The sequence below is a fragment of the Nesoenas mayeri genome (genome assembly GCF_963082525.1).
Source record: "Nesoenas mayeri genome assembly, chromosome: 1".
Taxonomy (NCBI): Eukaryota; Metazoa; Chordata; class Aves; order Columbiformes; family Columbidae; genus Nesoenas; species Nesoenas mayeri.
The window spans coordinates 16,178,410-16,204,525 of record NC_137541.1 but is presented as its reverse complement, the minus strand read 5'-3'; the positions used below and the strand labels follow the sequence as shown (position 1 = coordinate 16,204,525).

Below are 26,116 nucleotides of genomic sequence, written 5' to 3'. Positions count from 1 at the left end.
CTTTGCTCTAGACAGACAACATGAACACACCACGCAGGATTTAAGACACACCAAGCCACTTGGCTCTTTTATATGAGAATAGAAAATAACATTGAAGTTCTGGTACAGAAAGTCAACTGAGATCAGTATCTCCCACCAGTACAGTCTGTTCCAGGCAGATAAGAAACAAGTGTCAGGAGAAAGCCCAAAGCAGAATCAGTCCGAGCAGGAGTAGGGAAGAAACCTCAGAGGGAAACGCCAAAGAGAAATGGGAACCAAAAATTTACAGCTTTTGATTTTCTTACTTACCAAGGACAAGAGTTTCTCAAAGCTGCTTGAGTTTTAATTAGCGTTCAAAAACCCACAAAAGAGAACACCCCAAACCTGGCTGTTAACCCCAAGGACCTGGCTTCCTTCAACTTCTGTCTTTCTCAACAGCTGAACAAAATTCTTGCCTCATTTCCCACACTTTGTTTACTATTTCATATAATTTCTCAGTTTAGGAAGCCCTTTGCTTTGCATAGCAATTCAGCTATATTATTTACACTGTGCTCATCACCAAGACCCAAGTGTCCTCTGAAGTCCATCAACAGAAGTCAGCAAAATCTGACAATGCCACAGAGATTTTTATTTTTCCATAGTTAGTCCTGTCAATTATAATATTCATTCCATGGTGAGTGAGGCCAGGGTCAGCATCATCTCCTAATATATTATTAAATCAGTTTTGCTGAGAAGGAATCATATTATTAATTTTTTACCCTGGTGGGACAACTGTTTAAGCACAGGTGTAAGAGGATGTTTTACTTCTCAAAGCACCATCTGCATTAGTAGCATTCATTCTTAGTAGCATATTTACAATAGAAAACTGATATTGCTCTCTTCATTTCTTTTACAAAAACCTTCATGAACAATAAGGATTAATTCTGCAGATCCCTTCTCATTATCTGTCTGCAGCAAAATGATTCAGATTCCCTGAAGTCACCTACTACCAACTCCATCATTCCCTGCCCAGGCTGCACGCACTGAATTCCATATTTCTGCAGTTTTTGCTGAGCCAAACAAGGCAGCTTCTTGCTCTTTCTCCTCCCCATCTCGGGATTTACAGACCATGGCTTGCATACTAGCAGCAGGGGTACAACAAAGGTTGCATCAAAGCAATTTCTTTACCAAGGAGTACAAAGAGATTTCCTGATCTTTTGCTAGGGAGTCTTGCCTTATTACCAAAACTACAGTCAAGTGCCTTGTTCAAAAGGCAAGTTATTATTCCAGCTCAAAAAGACTGTGCGCACTGGAGCCCATTCTCAGCATCCTTGGGCACTTCCACATCCACACCAGAAGGGATTCTCACTGCTGTGTGGAAACACAGAGGTTCTCCCCTGCTCCGCATCATGTTTCTTCCAGCAAGGAACGGTGGGACTACGGAAAGGCAGCGGCGATGACCAAAGTTATGGCTTGGGCTGCACGTTACTCCCTGAGTTCTCTCTCGTCTCCCTCTTCTTCAGGATTTTCTGGGATCGCTCCCCAGCTGTAAGAATAGCATCTTAGCCCCCAGCCCCACCATCACAAAAGAACTAGAAACCCCAAACCTACTCTGGTACTGCCCTTCACCTGCTGCCCAGCCCTTCCACACGTCCCACGTGTGCTCTGCTCTCCTCAGACCCTTCCTGGGCACAGAGCCAAGGTCACCAAGATGTTCCAGAGGTCGGTGTCAGTCATCACAATGACATTCAGCTTGATCATGAATACTGTATTGGCAGCAACGCCTCTTTAATCTCCAGCAGATGGTCCACCTCACTGGTCTCACAACTCCCTGTGACTCCATGTGCACACAGAAAGACAAAAAAAGTACACAAATTGTTTTGTTGTTGTTTTCTGGGGCCTTGTTCAGGTTTGTTTTTGTAAAGGCTTCGTATTTTGCTGCCCATCAGCACTGTCTCAGCATATTGCACAATGTCTTCTTTAGTATAAAAATGTCTTCTGTGTCCAGCAGGAAGAAAGTTTTTTCAGGAGTCTAATGCGTATTATTGTCTGTAATTAGAGGTAAGTGGTTGCTTGTGTGGCCATCAGGAAGTGGGACCTAGTCAAACAAAACCAAAGCGTTATTAATGGCTTGTCCAGAAACAGAATCTTCCCCCCAACATATATTTCTTTATTCTTCTGCATTTCTTGTATGCCTTCTGCCTGCTGTCCCAAACAAAAACCATACAAACCTGCTTCCCTTTCCAACTCTCTCCCCACTCACATGACCTTGCCAGCTGGCAAACTTCAACCAAATTTGAGAGAAAGGCAGAAATCTCAAAGGCTACCTAGAGGCTTAAATGGCAGAAATAAAAGTAAAATAAAATCAAGCAGTTGCTAGAGGAGCAAGTCTATTGATGCCCAATGAAGGGAAAGGCAAAGACTGTTCAGCTCTTTCACACTGCTTGGCAGCAGCCAGCGGGCTGATGAGGAGCAACAGGGAACCCCTGCAAACCCAGCGCTGCCAGCAGGCCATGCAGAAGAAGAATATGTGAGGGAGACTGAGGAGGCCTGGGAAAACATGTCATCTTTGTAGCAATGTGAAAATAATACAGCAAAAACGATGGAGGGAATGTAGCAGAGACATCTTTAAGAGACACAGTTTCAGTAATTCAGCTTCTTAGAGAACAGCTTGCTTCCTTACATGTTCAAGTTTCCACCTAATTTTAAAAGCTGTTAAATCTCTGCTCATATGCATGTCAATGGGAGGGTTTATTGACAGCATCTTAAATTCTGCTGGGACTCAGTCCCAAAGTCATCCTGCTCATCCATCCTCGGGAAGCTGTACCACTCATTTAATACTTGGAGAAAGCTTTTCTTACCGATGTGGATCTGTGAGAGCCCAGTCTGAAACGGCAAAAAATAACTTCTGCTACAAATCTTCCAAAGCCATGTAAAATTCCTGCAGTGTCAAACGAGATTTAAATTGTAGTAGTAAAACTGTAGTACTTATGCAAGTATTACAACAAAACTCCACACAATACTTAAACAGGATACAGTGCAGTGAACGGGTGTGTAGAACACTGAGAAATTAACATAAAAAAGGAACCATCAAGGGCAGGGGAAATTCTAACATTGTGAAAAACATCAGTAAAGGCAAAACCCAAGCTATCCAAGCAAATGTAATTTCCTCTGCCCAGCTTTCCTAAGTGAAAATACATTCTGCGGGACAGAAATACCTACTTTGAAAGAGAGCTCTTAGTTCAAGGTCCCTTTACTATTCCCCCTTCAAATGAAAGTCAAGAGAAGAAATATCTTCTAATCAAAATATCCTATTATGTCTTGACTAGTAAGTGAATCCTGCCTTTTCAACTGTTTTATTTGAAGGAGCAAATCCTGCAGTACATTGCCAAGTTGCACAAGGAAAATCCTCCCCATTACTTCAGACGGAATTCTTATCTCAATTTTCGGCACTGATTTAGCACTGGATCCCAACTATAGAAAATACATAGAATATTAGAAGTCAGTGTGTGTATGTATGTATGTATTTATCTATATATCCATGTTCTTGCTCTTCCAGAAGTAAATAAATTATGCTATAGCTACCAAAAGGAAACAACAACAGGCCCTCAGAACAGCAGAAATGCCAAACTGGGACACCAAAAAATAGTAGCTTTCACTGCATGTTTCAGTCCACACAAATGAGTGCTTTGTCTTAAACCTGCTAGAGCTTCAGAACTCCCCTGTAATTTATCCATAACATAATGACTGTGACAAAAAAAAAAAATCTAATAGGAGTTAAGAATTGATAGTTACCTGTCGTTGAAAAAATTCCCCCAATAATGCCACAGAGCCTCACTAAGAACTGCCAAAAAGGCATGTGTTCTTCGGTCACCGTCACCATAAGTGAGCTGATGTCGTATTTCATGAATATTCCTGACACCCCATGGCTGCCAGCTGCATGGTTAATTACTCTTTCCTGAAAAACAGAAACACAAGTTAGTCACTTCTTGTTAGTCACAAGGAAACAATCTAAATAGGAATGATGACAAAGAGCTACTTAATCAGAGCTGGGAATCAACAGAAGACCAGGGAACATCAAGACAACTTTGGCCAGTACCTTCTAAAGTCAAACATCATGAAATAACCTATTGTCCTGGTCACTGGTCTTCTGTGCTGCATCTCAATGGTCACTATCATGCTTCAGTACTATCCTCTCAAGATTTGCTGACCGGGTGTTTTAAACAATGATGTTAATAACTGGGTTGGTTTTGGTACCTGTGAGGACAAGTGTGACAGTCTTGGTCTAGCCTGTGAAATCAAATGAGGGCACTGGTATAATACAGCGCCCCAGCTCTTCCTATTTTATGCACTACTATTAGTCACTTAAATCAGGATGAGTCCTTTGCTGAACAACTTTAGCTGGGGCAGTTTGCCCAGAGGGCGTATATAAATCTACATACTGCATCTAAGACTCATTAAGCTTCATCCTCCTTCTGCCTTGGAGCATATCTCCAGATTCACATGCCACAAAGGATTTAATTGCTGGTTCTTAAAAATACCAGGGGAGACCTTAAACTAGAGTTTACCATGACTGAACTTCAGAAGCCCAAGTTAAATCAGATCGAAGCTAGTTTTTTTGCTCAGTGCATACTTACACATATGCCATAATCCATTACGGTGATGGGGGGGGAATTCACATTCCTAAGTTTCAAAAATTCTGAGACCCGAAAACAGAAAGCCAGCCAAGCCTCTTTTCACAATTTTTGACAGTCAGGTCATTTCAAACAGTCACAAAGCAAGAAATATGCCTAGATAAAAATAATGACTAACTTGCCCTGACTGCTCTAAACACATCAGACTCCCTAGTTTTAGTCCAAGAACTTCTATAGTTTCTTCTCATTGCCCAAATTCTTAAACCAAAAGACTCCAAAGAGTAGAGTGTGGCTGCTGTAAATATCTACTTTTTAAAAAAGGTTTCAGGATTAAAAAAAAAACCCTCAACACAATCTTAAGTTTCTTTCAGAAGTTTGCTACCATTGTTGTTAGTGAAAGGTGCTGATAAATGTACTGCCAGGTAAGTCTGGCTGAAAATATACAAGGGCAGCAGAAAAGAACCTAATTTACTGAAGATAAACACAGACATGTCTAGGCTAATAAGAGTAGAGAAGACAGACAAGCAAGACTGAATAGAAAAGCAATATATCACAGCTCCATTTCACCTGTAGATTTAATGGTTTCTGCTCAAAAAATGTACAGAATACAGTACAAAATCAAAAACAGACTACCACTTTGGCAAATACAGACTAGGCGACTTCTCCAGTCAGCTAATGCTGACATAAAACATTGCTGCTTTTGATACCAAACCAAAGTAAAAAGGATGTCAAAATCAAGTATCAGTTATGATACCAGGTCACAGAAACTTTGCAATGGTTTTTAAAAACAAAGTACAGAATGCCTTCTCTGTTTCAAGAGCATGACAACATTCAGCATGAGAAGATGGATGGCTGGGCACACTAAGAAGGAAGAGAAGCCCGCAGGTAGCTGAACAGAACCTTGCCATTGCCCCAGGACAAAATAGAATTTTGTTTTTCCTCTATTGTTCCCTAAGCCTCAGTGGTCTTTTGAGGTCAAATGGTGAAAAAATAATACAAAGTTAAATAGAATGCCCAAAACTCCACCCTCAAAAGATACATAATTCTTTTTCCACAGACCATTTTGGTCTGCTTCCAGCTTCTGCTGCTCCAGATGATTTAATTGTTGGTTGCTAAAGGTTGCTGAAAATAACAACCCTGTATCATACATCTCAGATATCAGTGAAGCCTTGAACAGATTAAATCCCTTTAGCACAGATAAACACAGCATCTCAAACATAAACACTAGCCGAGATGTTTCTGCCCACACCTTTCAAACTCTGCTTCCCCGTCTCTTCACCGGGGGCAACTAAACCTCACTGTACTCAAGTTTTAGCCATGGCCAGCTGACCACCTTTTTCCAGGTCTGCATATGTGCCTACCCTTACAAAACAAATGCATTAAGTTGTTCAGTGTTAACTGGTCTTAATAGCCTTTCCCAGTTCACCTGCTAGGGGTACCTGATTTCCAAAGATAAACGCAAACAAGCTTGACAGGTAACAGGGCTACCTACTGACAGTGCAAGCAACCATGTAATGCCACTTTACCTCCGCTATTCACAAGCTTTTCTCCTAAGCAATCTGTGGCTGTGTTGCAACTTCCATAAATAACACACATCCCCACAAAAATTAAAGACCCAAGACGGCACAGTTAATTCACAGAAACTATCTTTATAGCAGAAGGAGAGAAAAATCTAATTCAAGATGAAAAAATGCAATAAGGAGTAAGAGTAGCAATTGACTGATGTCCAGAAGTTTAAGGAGCGCCTTAGCTGTCGCAGAGATTGTGCCGAGGAAACGTGAAGTGGATTGCTAGACCAGCAGGAGGTGGGAGTATATTGCATTATGAAATTCCTCTACGTTCCTCTCTTTATTTCAAGAGTTTTAGAGCAAACCTTTCCCTTCAGTGGTCTGCATGTCCCACGGTGAATTCCAAGATGTCATCACCACCCTATTTCCCTCAGCTTCATATTTTTCAGAAGTACAGCATGGAATTGTGAGGAAATAAAAGATTTTTCTCCTTGGAGAACATCACAAACTGTATTACAGTGAAGTACCATCCTAATCACTGAATTTCCTTTCATCTCAAGGCTTCCTTCTTAACGCTCACTTTATCTGTAATTTTTAATTAAAATTTTGGCAAGGATTTTTTTATTTGGCTTTTGAATCGAAGATCAAAACAGAGTTCAGTGTCTGGAAATGAGACATGTAACTGGTATACATAAGGTCTTTTTCTTATTTACAGCAGTCTTTAAAATGAGTACTTTATGTTTTGCCCATGTACTATGCTGCAATAACTACTTTATAGGTTCAGAATTAAAAGCCTCTCCAAGCCCAGAAGCAAAAGCCCTCTAGCTTGGAGAATAATTAAAGTAGCTGGTTCAACAAAGGTTAAATAAGACAGCTGAGAGACAAACACACTTTGTGTGGTTAATTTTTCATACAAACTACCTTTGTTTCCATTTCTAACGCTCCACGACCAAGTTCATGGCATTCAAATGAGCTGTGGTTTTTTGTTTGCTTCCTACAAGGATAAGAAACTAAAGGTGGATTAACTATTTGTAAAGCTACACTCAAGATTACAGAACTAAAACTTACAGGATTTCCTCCACAACCACCACTACTAGCATCCAGTGAAGTAGAAATGACTGGATATCTATCATTAATTATAGTACCAGATTCCAGATTTGTGGTTGCAAAACAGTAATGCGAGAAGTTGGCATGTGTCACCAAGCATTTTAACATCACTATTACATTATTTACAGATAAATCCAGTGCACTAGAACATTCTGCACAAGTCTCTTCACACCACAGGAGCTTTCAAAACCACAGTACAACTAAGTCTCCATTTTCACAGTTGAGTTTTTGTAAAGAACAATCACTGTTTCCTCTGCATGGTTTTCTCTTCTACTTACCCTTTCTGTCACTGAAAACTGATGCGTTTCTGCTGAAATTTTATACGTATGTAGCTTGGTTGGCACAACTGTGATAAAATATTGGAACATCTGGTTGTCTAGAAGAAAATAAATCTCACTGTTGAATTAAGTACAGAGCCAAGGATCATCTGAGACACTCATAAATAAATCAAACAAATAATATTTAAAACAGTTAATCAGCTAAGCCATTTACACTAAGGACATTCTTCAAGGAGACCCAGGACTGCCAAGGCTACTTCAGCACAATCAGCACGAACAAAATTAGTTTCCGCGGGCAAGGCCTATGTCACATCTGTACTCAGAGGAATTTACACCTTACCCATGTGATATCAACATTTGTTAAGGTCAGGCCACGTCAGGTTTCAAATGAAATGCACAGACATTCCAGGACACCAGAACTGGGCAAGTTTCACAGAGTCACATTTTGCATGATACGTACATCTTGACAGTGGCTTGACTAGATTTTAGCTGTTGAATTGTCTACACAATGCTGGAAGCCCTTCTAAATGCATAATAGTTTTTCTCTTGATTAGACAGACTTCTAGAGAATTCATCTACAGCAGCCAACATGCTTACACATTTATGATCGTCCTGTCTTGGTGCAATTTCCCCAAGAGAACAAACGCTAATAGACTGAAGCAATTTGTCTGAGCAGCTTCAGAAGGTTCTGGGGATCGCTCTGGGGAACGCATGTCAGAGGACGAGGCGAGGGCAGATCTGTGAGGCAGGTTACTACGCTCCTTTATTTATACATGATGAAACAAAGCGATACACAAACCCTGCCTGCAGTAGCCTCAAAAAAGACACTGTGGAATTGACAAACCAAATACAGGAAGAGAATCCAAGACTCCTGATGCTGTTGTGGTTTTTTTTCAAAACCAAATCAGGCTTATTTTCCCCCATTATGAAAACAACCAGATGTATCAATCTCCACTGTATCATACTGCTGCAAAATTCTTTGCAACATGCTCAGACATACTGTAATTTCAACGTAACACAAATCCAGAAGACACTGCAAATGAACTTCAGCGAAACAAAGTACAGCAATATTGATACTAAAATCATCCATTTAAGATGATATGTAGGTAACTGAACAGTGCACTGCTCGCTACCAAATTCAGCAGGACCTGTTATTTGTAAATCACAACATACATGAAATATGATAATAATTTAAATGTAATTATTGGAAAAAATATAGAAAACAATATGCTTTTTTTTAAACACACAACACTTACGATCTGATGCTATTTTTTCTGTTCCATCCAAAGGATTAATGATTCCTGGAATAAGCTCTCCAAATGACAAATGATCTATTCTATGAGAGAAGTTATAGGCTGAAAGACAATACAGAGGAATTAAACAAGGTCTTTTTTAAACTACTAGATTCTGCACTCTTGTCAGAGAAAAAGATGCACTCATTTCTCACATTGGTAAACATATATAGTTAGAATATTTCAAATACTTGTGCATTTCACTGGATTTGTACCTGTGATTACATCAATATGTCTACTACATGTTTCAAACCAAACTCAAATCCAAAATATTTAACAAATAATTACATTTCTCTATTAATGAACTTCTAAAACAAATTATAACTCTATCTGAATCAGCTCTGGATCTGAATAAAGTTGGAATTTAATGACAGAAAGTTCCCAGTTGACCAAATACTGAAGTTATTCTTCTATCCAGGTTCTTGTATGTAATGGTATCTAGAAGACTAAAATTTCATAAATGAAATGTAAAGAGGAAACATGAAGCAACTACCAAGTTACTGCCCTGCCTGATTTTGCAAAGATATTAAAGCTCTGTAATACTATACACTTGTGTTGACATAAATTCATGTGCAGACATTTGGAGGTTTAACCAACACCAAGTTCATTTTTCACAGAAAGTCACCCTTGCCTCACATTAAGTATGGCAGGAACACACATCTAATACCTAGACTCATAACCTAAAAATGAAGTTTCTAAGGACAAAGGTCAGAAATTTGTAACCTTAGAAAAACAGACATTGCAGGAAATGGGTAGTTTGGAGTGAAATATGGGAATTTCATACGGTATCTGTGTTAAAACACGTTTGAGACTCCTATGTTATCATTACAGTAGAAGCAACCTAAAGATAATATTAATAGTGTTCAACATATAAAAGTAAGTCACTACTGAGTCATAACATTGCAAAGAATATTCTTCACTTTCGTCTACAATGCAATTGCCTCGCTAGAACATCTTTACACCAGCAACCTATGTTAACGTATGAATTAGGAGGCAGCAGTCGGGACAAAAAGATACTTGTTCGAATGGAGGTGACAAAAAGAACTTACACTCATGGCTTACAAGGGCTGCCAAGTGTGCATGGCCTCGAGGGTGTGGTATGGCCCTAAAGAAAGCAAGATACGTTTTATGAAAAATCTGTTTGATGAATCCACACAAAAGATACAGCTTTCCTAAACAGGACTATGTAGAAAAAAATACCTTTCCCCCTCTATTTCAATAAATACTTTTATATATATATATGTATATAAAAAATATGTACATTTGTATAACATATAAATGTTTAAATATCTATAATATGTATGTTTTACAAATATAAGTTGTATCTATATTTAAAAATATGAAATTTTTATTACTACCAAGTACAGACAGCCTGAATTACGAGGTACAGGAATATAAGACTCATGGAAACCCTCTCACACAAAATTACTGTCTCAAAATTTTAGAAATGTCAAAACCACATCAAATTCCCAGGCTCCCAGAAGAGCCACCAAGGCCTAACACATGAAAAGCTGCAGAACTGCTCATGTGACCAATGGAAACTTTACCATACTTGCTCTATGACTAAGAAAGTTAATTACGCTCTGTATTTGCTCCCTGACTAATTAAGATAACTTCAGGTCTGGATGCTGCAAGGGAAGGCCAAGGCACACACTGCTAACAGCGAGAAGGGGAGAAAAAAGTGAAATTCTGTCTGGAAAGTAAAACAGCCTCTCAGCCACACTTCATCCTCACCTGTCCAGCCAACAATGCAGGAACCCTTCCCTGCTTAGCTTAAGTTAAATCATTACCAAATGCATGTAAGTTTTTGACAAACAGAAGGCGGAGAAAGATAATGAGATCAGTCAAGATAGGACTACAATAAATAACCAGGCAAAAAGGTACAAAGGCAGCCAGTTAGAAAAGCCAACAAAAAAAAAACCCAACAAACCTACAAGAAGATCAAGCAACTTAGCAGAAACACAAATGTAATGATGAGCAAAAGGAAGCAAAGGAAAGCAAAAGATTATTCAGGGTTGCAGAACTAGAGACAGGAAGAGAGAAGTGATGGCACTACAGGTGAAAGGCTGAAACGATCAGCTCTGAAAACCGCTTAAGAAGTTGGACATCCAGGGGCATATCAGAGAGGTGGTACGGGACCAGACAAAAGTGACATTTGGAGAAATATCCACAAGAAGACAGCAGCTGGAATGACACGTGGGTAAATTAGAGAGTACAGATTGCATGCTAAGATCTCAGGTGACAGAGATGGCAGGAAGACAAGTGAGGACAGCAGAGCTGGAGGCACAGAGAAAAGTGAACACAAGTTTGTGTGCAGTGTATATAAGCTCATACCATTGCTGAAGCATATCAGAAAGTCTCTCTCCAAAGCAAGGTGAACTGGCATTTAGCTCCCTAACTACGGTTCTGCACCTATGTTACTTCAGCACCGAAACGGCACATATCTACGCTGCATCCACATTAGCGAACTGCGTACCAACAGAAAGGAGAAGTTTGGACAGGCCCAGAGACTGGAGGCAAGTACAAGCAATCCACTCTATGTCATACACTATTTTCAAGAGTTTTCATCCTGCAAGATGCTAGAATTCATAACTACTACATTGCATGCAACGCTGTACTGCACCACATTGCTTTAATAACTTCTGAATAAATTTGTTTTTAACTGTGCAAGAAAAGATACCACATGGAAAAGAGTACCAAACATGTGTATGGGAAGGTTAATAAAACCCAGTGATTAATTCAAAATTGTAAAAGCAGACACACACATATACATGCATGCACTATATATAATGTAGAAGTCAATTCTTTTTTATTTTCAGGAATTGAACAGAACATACTTGCCCACAGTTATGTGAAAGTTCCCTGCCACTTTATTGACATAGAGATGACCATGAATTCTGCATGCATCTGGAGACTGTAATGAATTATCTTCCCTGTTTGAAACAAAAACAACATAAATAGTACTTGAGAATATTCACTAACAGAAATAACAGCAGCACAGTTATATTTCCTTTTCCTAGCATAAAGATATGTCATTATCATCTACCGCTCCTTATCATATTCTTCTGGAATTGTAGCAGGGGTGGTAGAAGGGAAGGAATCTAATAAAGGTCAGTCTGATGAAAACAATAAGCTTTCTCTTGTACTTATATTCAGAGATCTGTCCTACAAAGCTAACTTACGATACCTGAACATGTGAACAGAAACATAAGACTAAGTGTAACTTGCTGCCCTGGGGATTTTTTTTTCCAATCATTTGTACCCAAAATGGTTTGTTGGGAAAGGTTTAACGCTACAATGAACACTGTAGCAAGAACAGCTTTCAACATTTATTTTTTATGAAACCTTCCTCTTCCAACACTTTTTGGGATGTCCACAACTTGGAACATATTTCCAAATCTGTTCCTTAGATATGAAAATATTTTAAACATATCTCAAGCATAAATACCATCTCAAATACTGCACTAACAAGGATCATAGGGGCACAGAAGGACTTAGTGAATCTGAATATATCAATAAAATGAGAGAAAAGATTTCGTGAACCTTCCTGAGCTCTGCCTTAGGAAAAAAGATGTATTCTGTCCTCAAACAGGGAGATTACAACATGAAAAGTGCATACAGTATTTTTGGTGTTTGCTTTGTTTCATTTATGGTTTGCTTGTATGGGAGTTTTGTTTGTTTGCTTGTAAGGGGAAAGGAAACTCAGCTTTCATTTTAAAATGGAATAAAAAGCAGTAAGGTCTTCTTCCCTTACAATCTTATCTTCCGGAAAAAAAACCATCATAACCACAATAAAATGTGAAGCCTAATTAAATAGGGCGGGGGAGAGTGGAACACCACCACCAATAGCCAAATTTTTCTTACCGTGGTGGCAGTGCTGTAGAAGCACTTTTAAAAGCACTTTTGAATATCACATCTTGAAGAGAGTGTTCTTCTTGCAGTCTACTCTGAATTACGTGCAGCATCCTAAAGATTACAGAGTCAAATGTGAAAGCATGTAACAGTAAAACAAAACAAAACTTCACAATTAATTATCAGTTTCAGCTGCGGGTTATAAATCAAGAAGTTAGCGAGGTTCATGTCAGTACTAAAGTGTTACAATAAACTTTGAGAATCATATTTTATGCAGAGCTTAAAGCTTTGGTGTTCACAGCAGTGTGTTACCAAAATATGAAAACTAGCCAGACTCCCAAATAAGCTTCAGGATCTATTACAAGACTAGCAGTATAGCAATCACATACATAACCAAGTTATTCCAATTTAAGTGATAAACAGTGTGTCAATTCAGTTATATGAAAGACTCAAACTCACTTGCTGTCCCAATAACATGCCAATTTGTTACTACTGGTTATTTAGCTATCAAGCTGTGCCATTTAGATACCAAGCTGTGCTACGTGTCTGAACCTGCAATTAAAACTTGTGCTACCATGCATTTGTTCAGAAACGTAAGTTGAATGACCCCATACATGTTGGGTTGCAACTGCATGACCCAGTTCCACAAATAAGTCCAAAGCCAAATTTTTTTCCCCATTACTCAATTTTTTTTCCATTTCTCATATAATGAGAAAGCAAAGTAAATTAATATCTTTTCACAGGTTGGCACTCATAAATTACAAACAGGAACTGTTAGACCCAAGACATAGTTCTGTCACATGATTGGTGTACCTCAAAGTCACTTTCAGTACAAATAATACAAAACATAGGCGTGTTATCTCAGTGCCTTACCTTTGCCATTCTTTTTGTTGTGGGCTGAGTTCAAATACTACCTGAAACAAAAATCACACATGTAACAAAATATGCAGGAAGCACTGAAGTCCCATTCATGAAACCCAGAAGAGAACTGGGGTACGGGAAGAGGTGTGGAGTTACAATCCACCTCACAGAATCACAGACTGTTAGGAATTGGAAGGGACCTCAAAAGATCATCCGGTCCAATCCCCCTGCCGGAGCAGGAACACCCAGATGAGGACACAGGAATGTGTCCAGGCGGGTTTTGAATGTCTCCAGAGAAGGAGACTCCACAACCCCCCCGGGCAGCCTGTTCCAGGCTCTGTCACCCTCACCATGAAGAAGTTTCTTCTCATATTTAAGTGGAACCTCCTGTGTTCCAGTTTGTACCCATTGTCCCTTGATCTATCATTGTTTGTCACCGAGAAAAGCCTGGCTCCATCCTCCTGACACGCATCCTTTACATATTTATAAACATTAACAGGGTTACCCCTTGGTCTCCTCTTCTCCAAGCCAAAGAGCCCCAGCTCCCTCAGCCTTTCCTCACACGGGAGATGCTCCACTTCCTTCAGCATCTTTGTTGCCCTGTGCTGGACTCTCTCCAGCAGTTCCCTGTCCTTCTGGAACTGAGGGGCCCAGAACTGGACACAATATTCCAGGTGTGGTCTCATCGGGGCAGAGTAGAGGAGGAGGAGAACCTCTCTGACCTACTGACCACCCCCCTTCTAATCCACCCCAGGATGCCATTGGCCTTCCCGGCCACAAGGGCACAGTGCTGGCTCATGGTCATCCTGCTGTCCACCAGGACCCCCAGGTCCCTTTCCCCTACACTGCTCTGTAACAGGTCATTCCCCAACTTTTACTGGAACCTGTGGTTGTTCCTGCCCAGATACAATACTCTACACTTGCCCTTGTTATATTTCATTAAATTTTTCCCCACCCAACATAGGTGGTACCACGTACTGGAGTTTATGAAAGGACTTTGCACTTTCAATAATACATTTAGTGTTCAAGTATGGAAATTTCTGTCCCTTTCCCCCTAGAATTATTCACTTGTTTCCATTTATAACTTCAGCATATTTTCCGAAAGCTCTTGTAACTTCAGTAAGCAGCTTCTGCCCTTCTAGCCTTTGACTAACATGGGCTAAAAGCAGCAGTGAGTAGCAATTTAATTCTAAGTGATCTAACTGACATGCATGGTTTTGATGCAAACAGCAATTAAACAAGCAGAGGAGCAAGCTGTGAAAGACAAGGGTGCAGGTGCAGACTGTTTATTTCTAGGGTTATCCCACACTAAGCACTTCTTTAGTATCACCAGTAACAGCTGTGCACTGAATTCAAATCTATGTACTGTTAATGCTGATGTACTCCAGACAGTAAATTCAATTGCAATTAATGCTTAAACCTACCCAGAGCCATGGCCAAAAGGGATCAAGTATGGGAATTTTCCTCTTTCTAAGATTATAATCACTAGGGCAACTGCTATCATGCAGCAGCTACAGCAGCACAGAGACGACTGTCTTGACAAACAGGGGAAGTGTCCCAAGGAGCAAACAAAACCAAGCTCCTTCCCCTTCCCGAGCCCATCCTTCCATTGAGCCATCTCCTCTTGCTCATGCACGAGTAGGAATTTGGACAAAACTGTAGTTAGTTGGAATACGGTTCAGTTATTAGAGAATGCAATAATTCCAGCAGGAAGGTACATTCTCCAATAGGTTTTCTGTAAATGTGTCCCGGTTTTGTTAAAAACAAGACCAGCTTCTCTTGTAGTGAATTTTCCTTTCAGCTAAATTCTTCTAAGTAATTGCACTTTTCTGAAGTTGAATACATGTTTTAGTAGACATAGCAATGGAATGCAAGGTCGCTGATAAGAACGCATGTCCCGTAAGTGAAAGGGGCAAGGAGAAGCGAACTGAACAGGTGACTAAAACTGACCAACTAAGTATTCCACCCCATCCACGTCGTACATCATATAAGGTGGGAGATCACAAGGGTCTCGTTCTCTTCAACTAGAGCTGACATCTAGAGAGGACCATGTCTGTCTGCCTGCGATCTGAAGCCTACTGACAGACCCTGCATCTCTGAATCCAGTTCCAGTTTGCTGCAGAGTCCAACCGAGGACTTCCGGGTGCCTGCCCTGCAGCTGCTGGAGCAGTTCTGAGCTTTGCCGGGAAATTCAAGATTGGTTGTGCATATTTTGTATTATTTTCTCTATTTTATTAGTAGTATTAGTAAAACATTTCTTCCAACTTGCAAGTCCTCTCTCTCTTTGCCTTTCCTTAGTGAGGAGAGGGGAGTGAGGGGGTTAACAAAGCATTTGCCACAGTTTATTGTCGCCCTGCAATTAAACAGTGACAAAATAATAGATTACTTTCATACAGCATAATTACCCCAAAGCTTACTCTGTTGTGCAAGCAGAACCACCTTAAGAGCATAGGCTTACACAGTTCCAGAGGCTTCAGTTCACAATACAGAAATTAAAAGGATACTAACCCAATTTACAATCTTTAATGCCATTCCATATTATAAGGATATAATGGTGACTTTCTACCCCTTTTTAGAATCGTAGTCTTCTTCTAGTTAAAAAGCAGTTACATAAATTCTCCTTTGACGAGAACGCCAATGGTTTTCCTTCCATATCAAATTCTGTTAGCATTTACCCCTAGAGTTTGCACATGTAAAAATAATTGTAGAAATCACTAGAAATCCCAATGCTACCCTTTTTTCCTAACAGATTCCTGGGGTAACCAATGCAGACATTACTCAAGGAGCCCAATTGTGGGCAAAAAAATACAAGCAAGCAAGCCAGCCCAGCAGTGCTATGCACCAAGTAAAGACCCACTTCCTTTTTAAATAAAAAGCTAAGTATCAACTTACTGGTTCATAGATCAGCGCATCTGCAGAGGCAACCATTGTTTCTGCTAAATCCAGAACATCAGCCCCCACATCTATTTTTAACAGGGAGAAAAATATTAAGAGTCTTACAGATTATCATAAAAAAACAAAAAAAAGTTCAAGTTGAAATGAAATTTCACAGTACAGCACTAAACTTTCAGTGTAAGTTACTGTTAATTGTTAATAAAGTCCAAACCAAAAGAAAAACAACTCTGGCAAGAAGCAGATAACTGGGAGGTAGGGGGAAACCACAGAATCCTACTTTTCAACCTATCACAGAATCATAGACATAATATCAGAGTATAATCAACTGATACACAGTGACCAGAAACAAACATTTCAAATTTGCAGTATTGTCTCACTGATGTAGCACCTTCAGAGGTCTTGCATGAACCACATACACAAACTTTCTAGGATCTCATAAGCACTGAAACCAAACCAAGACTAGGCAAAACAGAGGATAAAGTTTTGTTTATTTCTCATTTTTTTTTAATCAGATTTTAAAAATTTTTATTTTAACTGGAAAATAATTGAAAAATATTAAAATAAATGTTAAGAGTAAGAAGTGATGACTTACAAATTAATACTTGTGAGACAAACACAAACTGTATGGTACATTAGTACCATAAAATTAATGCAAGATTGAATCTAGCCGGAAAAGTGAGTCTTAAGACTTGCTTACATTCCTGGTAGCAGTATTGTTTCTCCTTCTTAGTCCAGGATGACCAAAACCACAAATAGTGGTTGAAAAGAACAGTCAGCATTGCCTTTAAAAGGCAAGGCATACATATGTGCATTGGGAGGATGAAATTACCTGAGGGTTCTAGTATTGTTAAACAATAGACTAGGTTAATATTTGCCAAGTTCATAAATAAATAAAAGTTGTGATAAATTCCTGCTGCTGAGTTGTATCTCATCGTGAGCTTTTAGATTACTGCAGCTAGAGAGAGACTGCAACAACAGATCCTTTTTTTGTCCTGACAGACAAAGCAAAGTTCTGCAAGATGTGAACAAGATGGCATAAATATTTTTCTTTACATCTCCTACCAATTCTTTCAGTGAGTCATATGCCATGAAGATCACTACATACCATCAAGATCGGAAAAAAATTCACTGTTAGAATATTAGAATATTTTGAACAATATCCAACTACAATACAAACAAATGCATATTCTGAAGAGCCTTTAAAGTGTTTCAAAACTTTAATTGATGGAATACTTACATTGACACCTCATGGCAACCGTAATATCTATATTGATTCTTAACTTACTGGAAAAAAAAAAAAAGGGAAATAGCTATATAAGTGATATGGAGGACAACTATCAAGAGGTATACTACTAAACTTCTCCGACTACTTGCAGAAACACAGTCAAATAACATTTACACCAATAAATATAAATTTAGGCTGTTTAAAATTTTTGCAAACGAATGCGGACTTTTAGTTATGAAAGCACTGACGACCACTCGTAACTTAAGAGATAAAACCATCAGATTTCCGTGTTGAAGTTTACCATGAAAATCCTAATATTTTTTTTGAAATACTACTGGCCCAAGAGTTTGTCACTAAGTACAATGTTTTCAATATTTTACTTTTTTTTTTTTTCCACACAACAACAACAGTGCAATAAATTCCACAGAATGCAATGCATCAGGGCTATGCAGGAGTTACAAATCTAAACCTGAGTAAATATTTGATCGCTTTCTTCCTGTTTCGTCCTTAAGACGGGATACTGTATTTCCAATCCTAATCAGAATTCCTCAGGACAGTGACATTCAGGATCAGGCTGGGAGGCTGCTAAAACCACTCCCTAGAAAACGCTGCAATGTCAAAAAGATAGTTGGTTTTGCTAGCAATGCTTCTGGAAATAAGTTATTTTCTCAAAAATGCTCCTATATTATAATAGCTAAATGCCTTGTATGTTAAGATCTTTACCTTGAATGTTTCTATAATGAGGGGAGGTGAAACGCAGTTCTTCCCATTGAGAAGCAGGGAGGGGGGGAAAATCCGAAAACACTCCAACACACCAAAAGTCTGTTTGTAGGGCATTCCCCAATATTCTGGGCATTTCATACTTGTTTTCACGTTAGTTTCACAAAAGTCATTTAAACTATAATGAATAAATCCCCAGGAATCTTCTGGGAACTTAGCAGACCACAAACAAATCACACCAGTGTGGGATTCAACACTTGGCTCAACGTGGGATCAGACACGGTCAGCAGACTGGAGAAAAGCAGTTACAGTGATACCAATAGCCATCGGTTTAAGTTGTCACAGAACTGCAGGCTGACTGATAAACCCACAATCAAACTGGAAAACGTACAGCATTATGTCTCCCAAGCCCCATAATAGTCTCTTAACCTCTAGACTATCCTTCCCATGCAATAGCTTCACTAGGGAAAGAACCTACTTTAGCAATGACCTGAATGTGAAACTCCCATCTGTCTGAATGGATTTAATCTAAATCGAGTTTTTGATGCATCTCCCTTAAATTTCTTGTTGGTTTGTGGGGGTTTTTTTGTTGTTGGGGTTTTTTACTACAGAAACCTTTGGTATTTCTGCTGTTCAAGACATCCAATTAATATACATATTTTAGCTTGTTACCACAGCAACTAGTCAAACAGCTTTTAAAATTATTTCAGTTTCAGACACATGATATTTAAAGGTGTTCAGTGCACAAACTCTCCATTAACTTCACAAGGACTCACAGGTGCCTGACCACATCAGGAAGAAAGGAGAGCAGTCCAGACAAGCACATGAAACCAACAGCAAATGCATCTTCAGCTGATCTCGAAAGCCATAACTGAAGACAAGATCAGCAGCAATCTCTAGATAACGCAGTCGAAGTTCTGAGTGCTTAAGGTTCACCTCCAGCAGCACAAAGTGTAATGGCGATACACTAACTGTGTGAACTAGAGTAAGCATCATGTGAAGTTGGTGGGTTTACAAAGCTGATGTGGTGTTACGTATAACAACGTCCTCAGAATTACCAACAAATAATTCCTCAAGGGACTCCACCAACAAATCTACACTGTTTAGACTTCTTCATTGCAGAAATCTCAATTTCTCTTATTTGTAGATTCCAGAAAATAAAAAGTCCAAATCAATCAACAGAAGAAAAATCAAGTCCCTTTAGTATTTAATTTTTAATTTCCACCATAAATTGCTTCCAAGTCACATGAACATTTCAAATGTATTTTTTCCTGAAATGCAGACAACTTAAATTTTAAAAGGAATTATAATTAATAAAAAAATACCTAGTAAAATCCTTGTCTACTTCATATTCATATTTCATCCATGTGTCCCGATACACCGTGAACTCCATTATAGTCAGGAAAGCTATCGTCGTAAATGCTATCAGGGAAACTGAGTGATCAAAAGAAAAAAGAAGTTTAGATTGTGAGAAATATTAGTCAGAAACACAAGCAGAACAAAATTCTAACATTCCAGAATCTAAGCACTACCAGTAAAATACTGGTATATCAGATTTATAAATCCAGAAGCTGCTCTTAGAGAAATATCTTCATATCTACAGTATTTGTTTTTACATAAAAGGGGAAAAGAACAAGTCGGACCTTTGCATCAAGAAAGAACTTTTTACATTAAGTACGGTCAAATCCTAGAATGATGGGGAGACTGTGAAATCCCTTTATGGAAGATTTAACAGGATAGATCCTCCTCTGCACATAAAACAAAGTGCCCACAAATCACTGTCAGGGATGGTCTAGGCAAATTCAATCCTAAATTCAAGAGTGAAATTAGGAGAAGGTACACCTTTAAGTCCCTTCAAGTCTCCACTTGCCTACAACCTAAGTTTTTATAATGCTTTTTTTAATATGTAGTTTTAGTGCCAAGAAGCTAGCAGACAAGAGAAATAATATGCATTATATGTGTTGTCCAGTTAGCAAAAGGTGTCCTTATTATATTACTTGCAGTTAGATGTACAGTCAGGACTTACACTTCAATATTTCAAACTATTCTCCCTCTGGAGATAAGCAACACATAGCTATCCATTCTACCAACAACTAAATAAGTGATGAACTGATATGAAATTATTTTTAGGAAGAAAACTAAATGGTGTATTTTAACAGGATATGTGCCTCACTTATCTCCAAAGAAGCCTATTCATCACACTCGCAACTTCGTACAATGCAAAGGGAATATTATCCTGCTGCACATAGCCAGAAATGTAGTAACAGATGCACAGAAGTGCCTGCTACACCCCTTTTATTAAATCATGACTTCCGTTAAGCTGAAAAGAAACTTCAGTTATGGAGCACAGTAGTGGTTTGTAAAGCTTATTAGCGGTATGTGTTTTATATCTGCATTCTGAGGAGTATTTCTACAGATTCTGTGAAGGGCAGCTTGAGAAAAAACAAGCCTGTTGTCGATGAACTTCGACTGACTACACAGTGGTCTGCAGTAGGGACATGAAGGGATGGTCCTACAGGATCCAGAAAAGAAGCCACTGGCTGCAGCACTGACTGCTCATTGATCAGCAACATTTCAAGTCCTAGCTTTCTGCTGAAGCCGTGTAGCCATCAGACATATGAAAACCTTCACGGCAATGCACACTGTGAAAGCAGATGCACTAGTCAGCTAATTATGCTGGCTATCCATTTCCTTTTGGAGCCCAGCAGGCCAGACTCAGCCCAGGAAAGCTGGAGCACCGTCTATCCTACTGCAGGAGGAAAGCTGGAGCCACACTGTCTTTCCCAACATGAGGAAACAAATAGAGCCATAGCTGCTTTCTGGGTAATTCTGAGCAAAAGTATTTGTGGATCTGAACAGGAAAATAAAGTCTGCAGAATTTCCGAAGACAGATCCTCTTTTCTAAAGGCTCTCCCAGCCCCCAGCTGGAGTCTCAGCCCTTTCAAGACACCAGTACTTCTTCTGCAATGGGTTTTAAGGCACTGCAAGTCTGAGAATAGTCTTGCTATGTTTGGCATCCCTATCACACCAGTATGTAAGCCTGGCACTTGAATCCTGAATGCGACAGGAATACTACATTCAAATTTTATAACAGCATGGAATAAGACAATCCTATACTGTCATTTATAAGGTTACTCAGATAAACTAAAGAATGCTAAAGTAACTTCTGGTGTTGAGAAATCCTTAAGGCATCCCTTCACCAAAGTGAAGTTCTCTGATGCTATAATGCAAAAAATGGAATTTTTAAGCATTTATTGTTTTTCTGTGAATTACAACATAAAAACGACTCGCTTTCTCAGGAACAGAGACTAACTTTAACAAAGAGTTATTTAACCAGCTCTTAGAGATTATTTTATGTACAATAATCCTTTAATTATTAACAGTGCTATTCAGGAAACGTAGCAAAGTAATACAGATCCTTGTGATATTTACTTTTACACTACAAGTGGTGTAATGACTTCAAAGGCTTATCTGCAGATTGCAATTGCTTCTTGTACTTTTTATTCAACTGAGTTTCAGACAATCACACAAGAGATTTTTGTCCTCCATTTTAAACTAACAGCTAGCAGTTTCCCATCGAACTGCAAACAAGTCCAACAGACAAAGCCACCATTTCCAGATCAGACTGTAACCCAACCCAACTTACAGGCACAATTTTCTGTTCAGATATATACAGAAAAGGTACTTCTTACAGCTCCAGTTTTTTGAAAGAAGCTCAAGTGACTAATAAGGACAATACAAGCACATGCCCTGGAGTAAAGTGTTCAGCTCTTCAAAGGGCTTTCCTTACTCCTAAAATCAACTATACCTTTAAGACAAAAAGCTTTAGAGAGCTGCTCTTCATCCTGTTGTTTAACTTAGCCAGCTCTTAGACACCACTAGAGAATGTTTTTCCTCTTTTATGAAACAAAACCTGAATTTCAGCTCATGCTGACACAGCATCACTCAGAAACCTGACATGAGAAAAGGGTTAATGAGACAACAAATTGGAATATTTTAATATGGCCTTGGTACAGTGAACTTCCAGTGGTAACTGGCTAGAAGTTTTTACCTCAAACCTTTACATTGGTTTGAGTCTCACCAGTTTTACACAAAAATCTCCCTTGTGATTCATCTATTTGGATAAGATACTATGCCTTGTCTTTAAGCAGAGGAGCTCTGTCAGTCCACAAAAGAAATCAAGAAACCAATTTTGGGTAGTTTCAAATGAACACAGATGCCTGTCCTCCTCCTATGGAAGCTTCTACTCCCGGAGCATGCTAGACTGAGCTAACAGCCAACATCAATCATGTCAGCATCTTAATAAGGCCTACCTGTGCCTCCGGTCGCTGAAGTCTCCACGTAGCTTTCAGGAACCTTTGGAAAAGCATCCAATTCTTTCATCAAAGTCAAGGTCTTCTTCCGATTCAGTCGCCTCATCTTCAGCACACTCCTCCACCTCCTCCTTCATATATTCTCTCTGATTTGAGAATAAATGATTGTGATTAAAAGACAGAAGCAACATTGCTCAAATTCACTGGCTATTAACTATAAAGCATTAATAAGACAATTAAAACCCAGGAAATATGAATGGTCACTCTTGCTTCAAGAAAACTTCAAATTGGCCTGCACACTGCTGCTTACACTGCAGCCACATCCAGCACATTCACCATTTAATTACTACGATTAATTTCTTTGTCAATTAAATTGTTATTGGTATTGAATATATTCAATTTTAAAATTAAAAAAAAAAAAAAACAAACACAAAAACAAAAGCAACAATCTGAGTTCTAAAGTAAGCTTGCTAAACAAACCTGACAATGCATGAAGTCACTGACCTAGCAGAGAATATCTAATAGGCTGCATAAACTCGGGAGGACATCTAACTTCTCAGGGCTCCCATATTGAGCCAATGTGGGAACACACTATATACTAAAGGAAAAAAAAAAATGCATTTTGTGTTTTTACAGCTATAGAATTTTCAAGTAATAATAAAATTAGCATTTTTTTCCTCTATAAAAATGCCCCCCAAAGCAAATTGAGTATCAAATCCTAGCTCCATCGTTCAGAATGCTTTTTGTCCATGACACGATCTTTGCTCTGCTTGGAGCTGTCAATACACTAAGTACTAGGATGCCGAGAGAAGCAGCCTGCCCAGGAACTACTGTCTTAAACTGTTTCCAAATCATGCAAATATGCTCATAACACAGTCCTGCCAATATACTGTGTGTTTTAACAAGCTGGCACTGCTGTCTTCCTTCTGAGGAAACGCTGCACTTTGCCCAGAATTTCTGAAGCTACAAAAACTACTGTGCATTTACTGTATTCTGAGACTATGTCATATTATCACCCCCTATTTAAAGACACCAAGGCAGGCAAACTAACCTACACTGCCAACATGTGAATCCTCCTCATCATTGTCTTGTACAAAAAAAGTCTGTTAACTCATCTCCCCCATTTCAAGAGCACATCAAGCCTCCAGTGTGGCCTAGTGAAATTACCTGAGAGCTACTCCCTGCTCTGCCGCTCCCTGGTGCTGAGCAGGCTTCGTACTGTGCAGTAACCAAGGAATATGTTTTATTGGAAATATAAGTTCACATGTGCAGAATCACAATCTTGTTGAGAGCATCAGTCAAGTCAGTTTGCAGAGACCAACTAAATGATACTGTGTGTTGTAGAGGATCCAAAGGAACCACAGTTAAAGCAGGCAGAGAACACAGGTGCTTAACAGAAGTTCGGTTATATAGCATTTAAAAAAAAAAAATCAGGGAACCAAGGTTGTGTCCTTACTACACTACATAACTGTGTTTTAAAGAATCATCTCAACTCCACTCAGAGTACCTTAAGAAGGTGCAAAACTTAGGAGCACAGATATGGCGCAGCTGCTTGGACACAATGACTGGAGCCATAACATTCATTATCACAGAGCAAACAGGGCTGCCTGCTGTGTTACACGGACAGCACTGAGGTCAGCTTAGCAACTCGTTGTTTTCCCTGTGTTTTCTCCACTATCACGTGTGGAGCAGCACACCTCAAAGAGGTACCAGGTAAACTCAGAGCATTTGAGTACTTTATCAAGAAACTTTCTAAATCATTCTGCATCGGTGAGTGCACAGATTTCTGTAACCTAGCTAGGAGCATCCCATTTCTTCACTTGTTTCTTTGATCCCAAATACACAGACTCACTTTCCATTACAAAGTGAGACAGACATCTGGTATATTCCCTCCTGCCCATCTCAACACACCTACCTCAGAAAAACCAAGTATAAAATTTGGAATGCATTGCTACGAAAATAACATGTTATGAATCCAAACATCGATTACGGGTTTTTTTTTAAAAAAAAAAAATATATATATACTACTACAAGGTAAGAAAAGGAAAAAGTACAGCACAAACGCTACTTGAGACCAGAGCACCCACGCAAAGCGACTTCAACCCAGACCCACCTGAGGGGCTCGGGCGCTTCTCTCTCACTCAGACAACGTGGAAGCGAAGCCGCTATCGGTGCGCGCCTGGACATCCACTTCCACACCTCGGAGCCGACCCACCCCCGAACCCCCTCCCGGGGCCTCGCACCCAGCCGCCCATGCTGAGGGAGGCCCGGGAGGCGGCCGCCAGCTCGGAGCCCACATGCCGGTGCGGGCCGCGGGCGCTCCCGGCCACCGCCGCGCTGAGGCGGGCGCAGGCCCGCAGCCGGGCACCGGGCAGCCGCGGGACAGGACAGGCCGCACCGACCACCTCACCCCCGCCCTTCCCTACCTCTCGCTTCTCTCGCCGTTACCCAGCGCCGCGGGCGAGTCCGGAAACGAGGAAGCAGCCGCAACGCTCTGCTCGGCGCTCGCCGCGCTGACCATGGCAGCGCGCGTGGCCCGCGGCGGGCTGGCTCCGCCGCCGACGCCCGGCGGGAGGCACAGGCCGACGGGAGCGGCGGCGGCGCCCCGCCCGCCCCGCCTGCGCGCATGCTCGCCGCTCACGGGCACGCGGCGCCCGCCCCCGCGGCGGCCGGGGGGAATCAGCAAAAATACGTGTGTGTGGGAATAAATGGACGTTGTTCCCCGCGCGCACGGCTCGGAAGGAGCGGCGGCGGCCCCTCAGAGCCGGGAACAGCCGATCCCCGGAGCCGCGAAACACGGGCCGCAGCTCCGCTCCCCGCACCGCCCCGCGGCGGAGCCTTCAGGTGTGCGGGGCTTCCTGCAGCGCCGGCGTCCAGAGCCACCCGCACAGCAACATCCGAACAGAAGGAACATGCTGCTCCGAACAGGGAAAGCGGATATCGTGAAGAATTTGTGGAGCTGCGAGTTACTGAGTGATGGTTTAAAATTACGTATATCAAGTGTCTCCAAAACCATATTGGAAAATAACTATAACCTGGCTTGCAGTGGTAATACTGTTTTAGACGCCATGGATATAAAAGCAGACAATGTTTGAGAAGAGGCAGTTATCTTCTTTCGGGTTAACTATGAGGGGAAAGGCTTTAAGACAGTGGGCTGTAATAGTGGGGTAAAACAGATTTTAAGCTCACAAGACAGTCTTAAGTACCAGAGTGAAAAAAAAAGGGCTATTTATACCCAAAATATCTGTTCTTTTCCCTGTGGAGCTAATAAAAAGGCACCACCTCTCACCAAACACCTCACCCCTTAATAAGAACATTGTTAGTCTATCTCCAGATTTTTCTTTAAGATTGCAGCAATTCATTCTCCTCTGTGTTGGTGGTTCCCTGTACTCTTTACAACTGCCCTGCTATCAAAACAGACTTACAACGGGGTTACATCATGGTACTGCCACTGCGCCCCCAAGTCCACAGCT

The 26,116-nt window shown here is 40.3% G+C and overlaps 1 protein-coding gene across 3 annotated transcripts; it reads right to left on the bottom strand.

Moving 5' to 3' along the window:
- On the bottom strand, nucleotides 1-25,204 carry ERGIC2 (ERGIC and golgi 2). 3 transcript variants are annotated; one of them, XR_013922906.1, is made up of 15 exons: nucleotides 25,070-25,204; nucleotides 22,644-22,789; nucleotides 19,656-19,764; nucleotides 17,623-17,669; nucleotides 16,383-16,453; nucleotides 13,503-13,543; nucleotides 12,642-12,743; nucleotides 11,615-11,710; nucleotides 9,827-9,882; nucleotides 8,742-8,840; nucleotides 7,486-7,583; nucleotides 3,754-3,916; nucleotides 2,820-2,899; nucleotides 1,588-2,056; nucleotides 1-1,504 (listed from the first exon to the last, which is right to left on the bottom strand). XR_013922906.1 is itself a non-coding variant. In XM_080354448.1 (14 exons), the coding sequence occupies exons 2-14, from the start codon at nucleotides 22,747-22,749 to the stop codon at nucleotides 1,991-1,993; spliced, it is 1,134 nt and encodes a 377-aa protein (XP_080210574.1). In that variant the 5' UTR covers nucleotides 22,750-22,789; nucleotides 25,070-25,204; the 3' UTR covers nucleotides 1-1,990. The 3 variants fall into 3 exon arrangements, 2 of the variants coding, with proteins under 2 accessions (XP_080210574.1, XP_080210575.1); XM_080354448.1 differs by having other exon boundaries at nucleotides 1-2,056; XM_080354449.1 differs by lacking the exon at nucleotides 25,070-25,204 and having other exon boundaries at nucleotides 1-2,056; nucleotides 22,644-23,359.
- Between the last annotated feature and the right edge of the window lie 912 nt (nucleotides 25,205-26,116).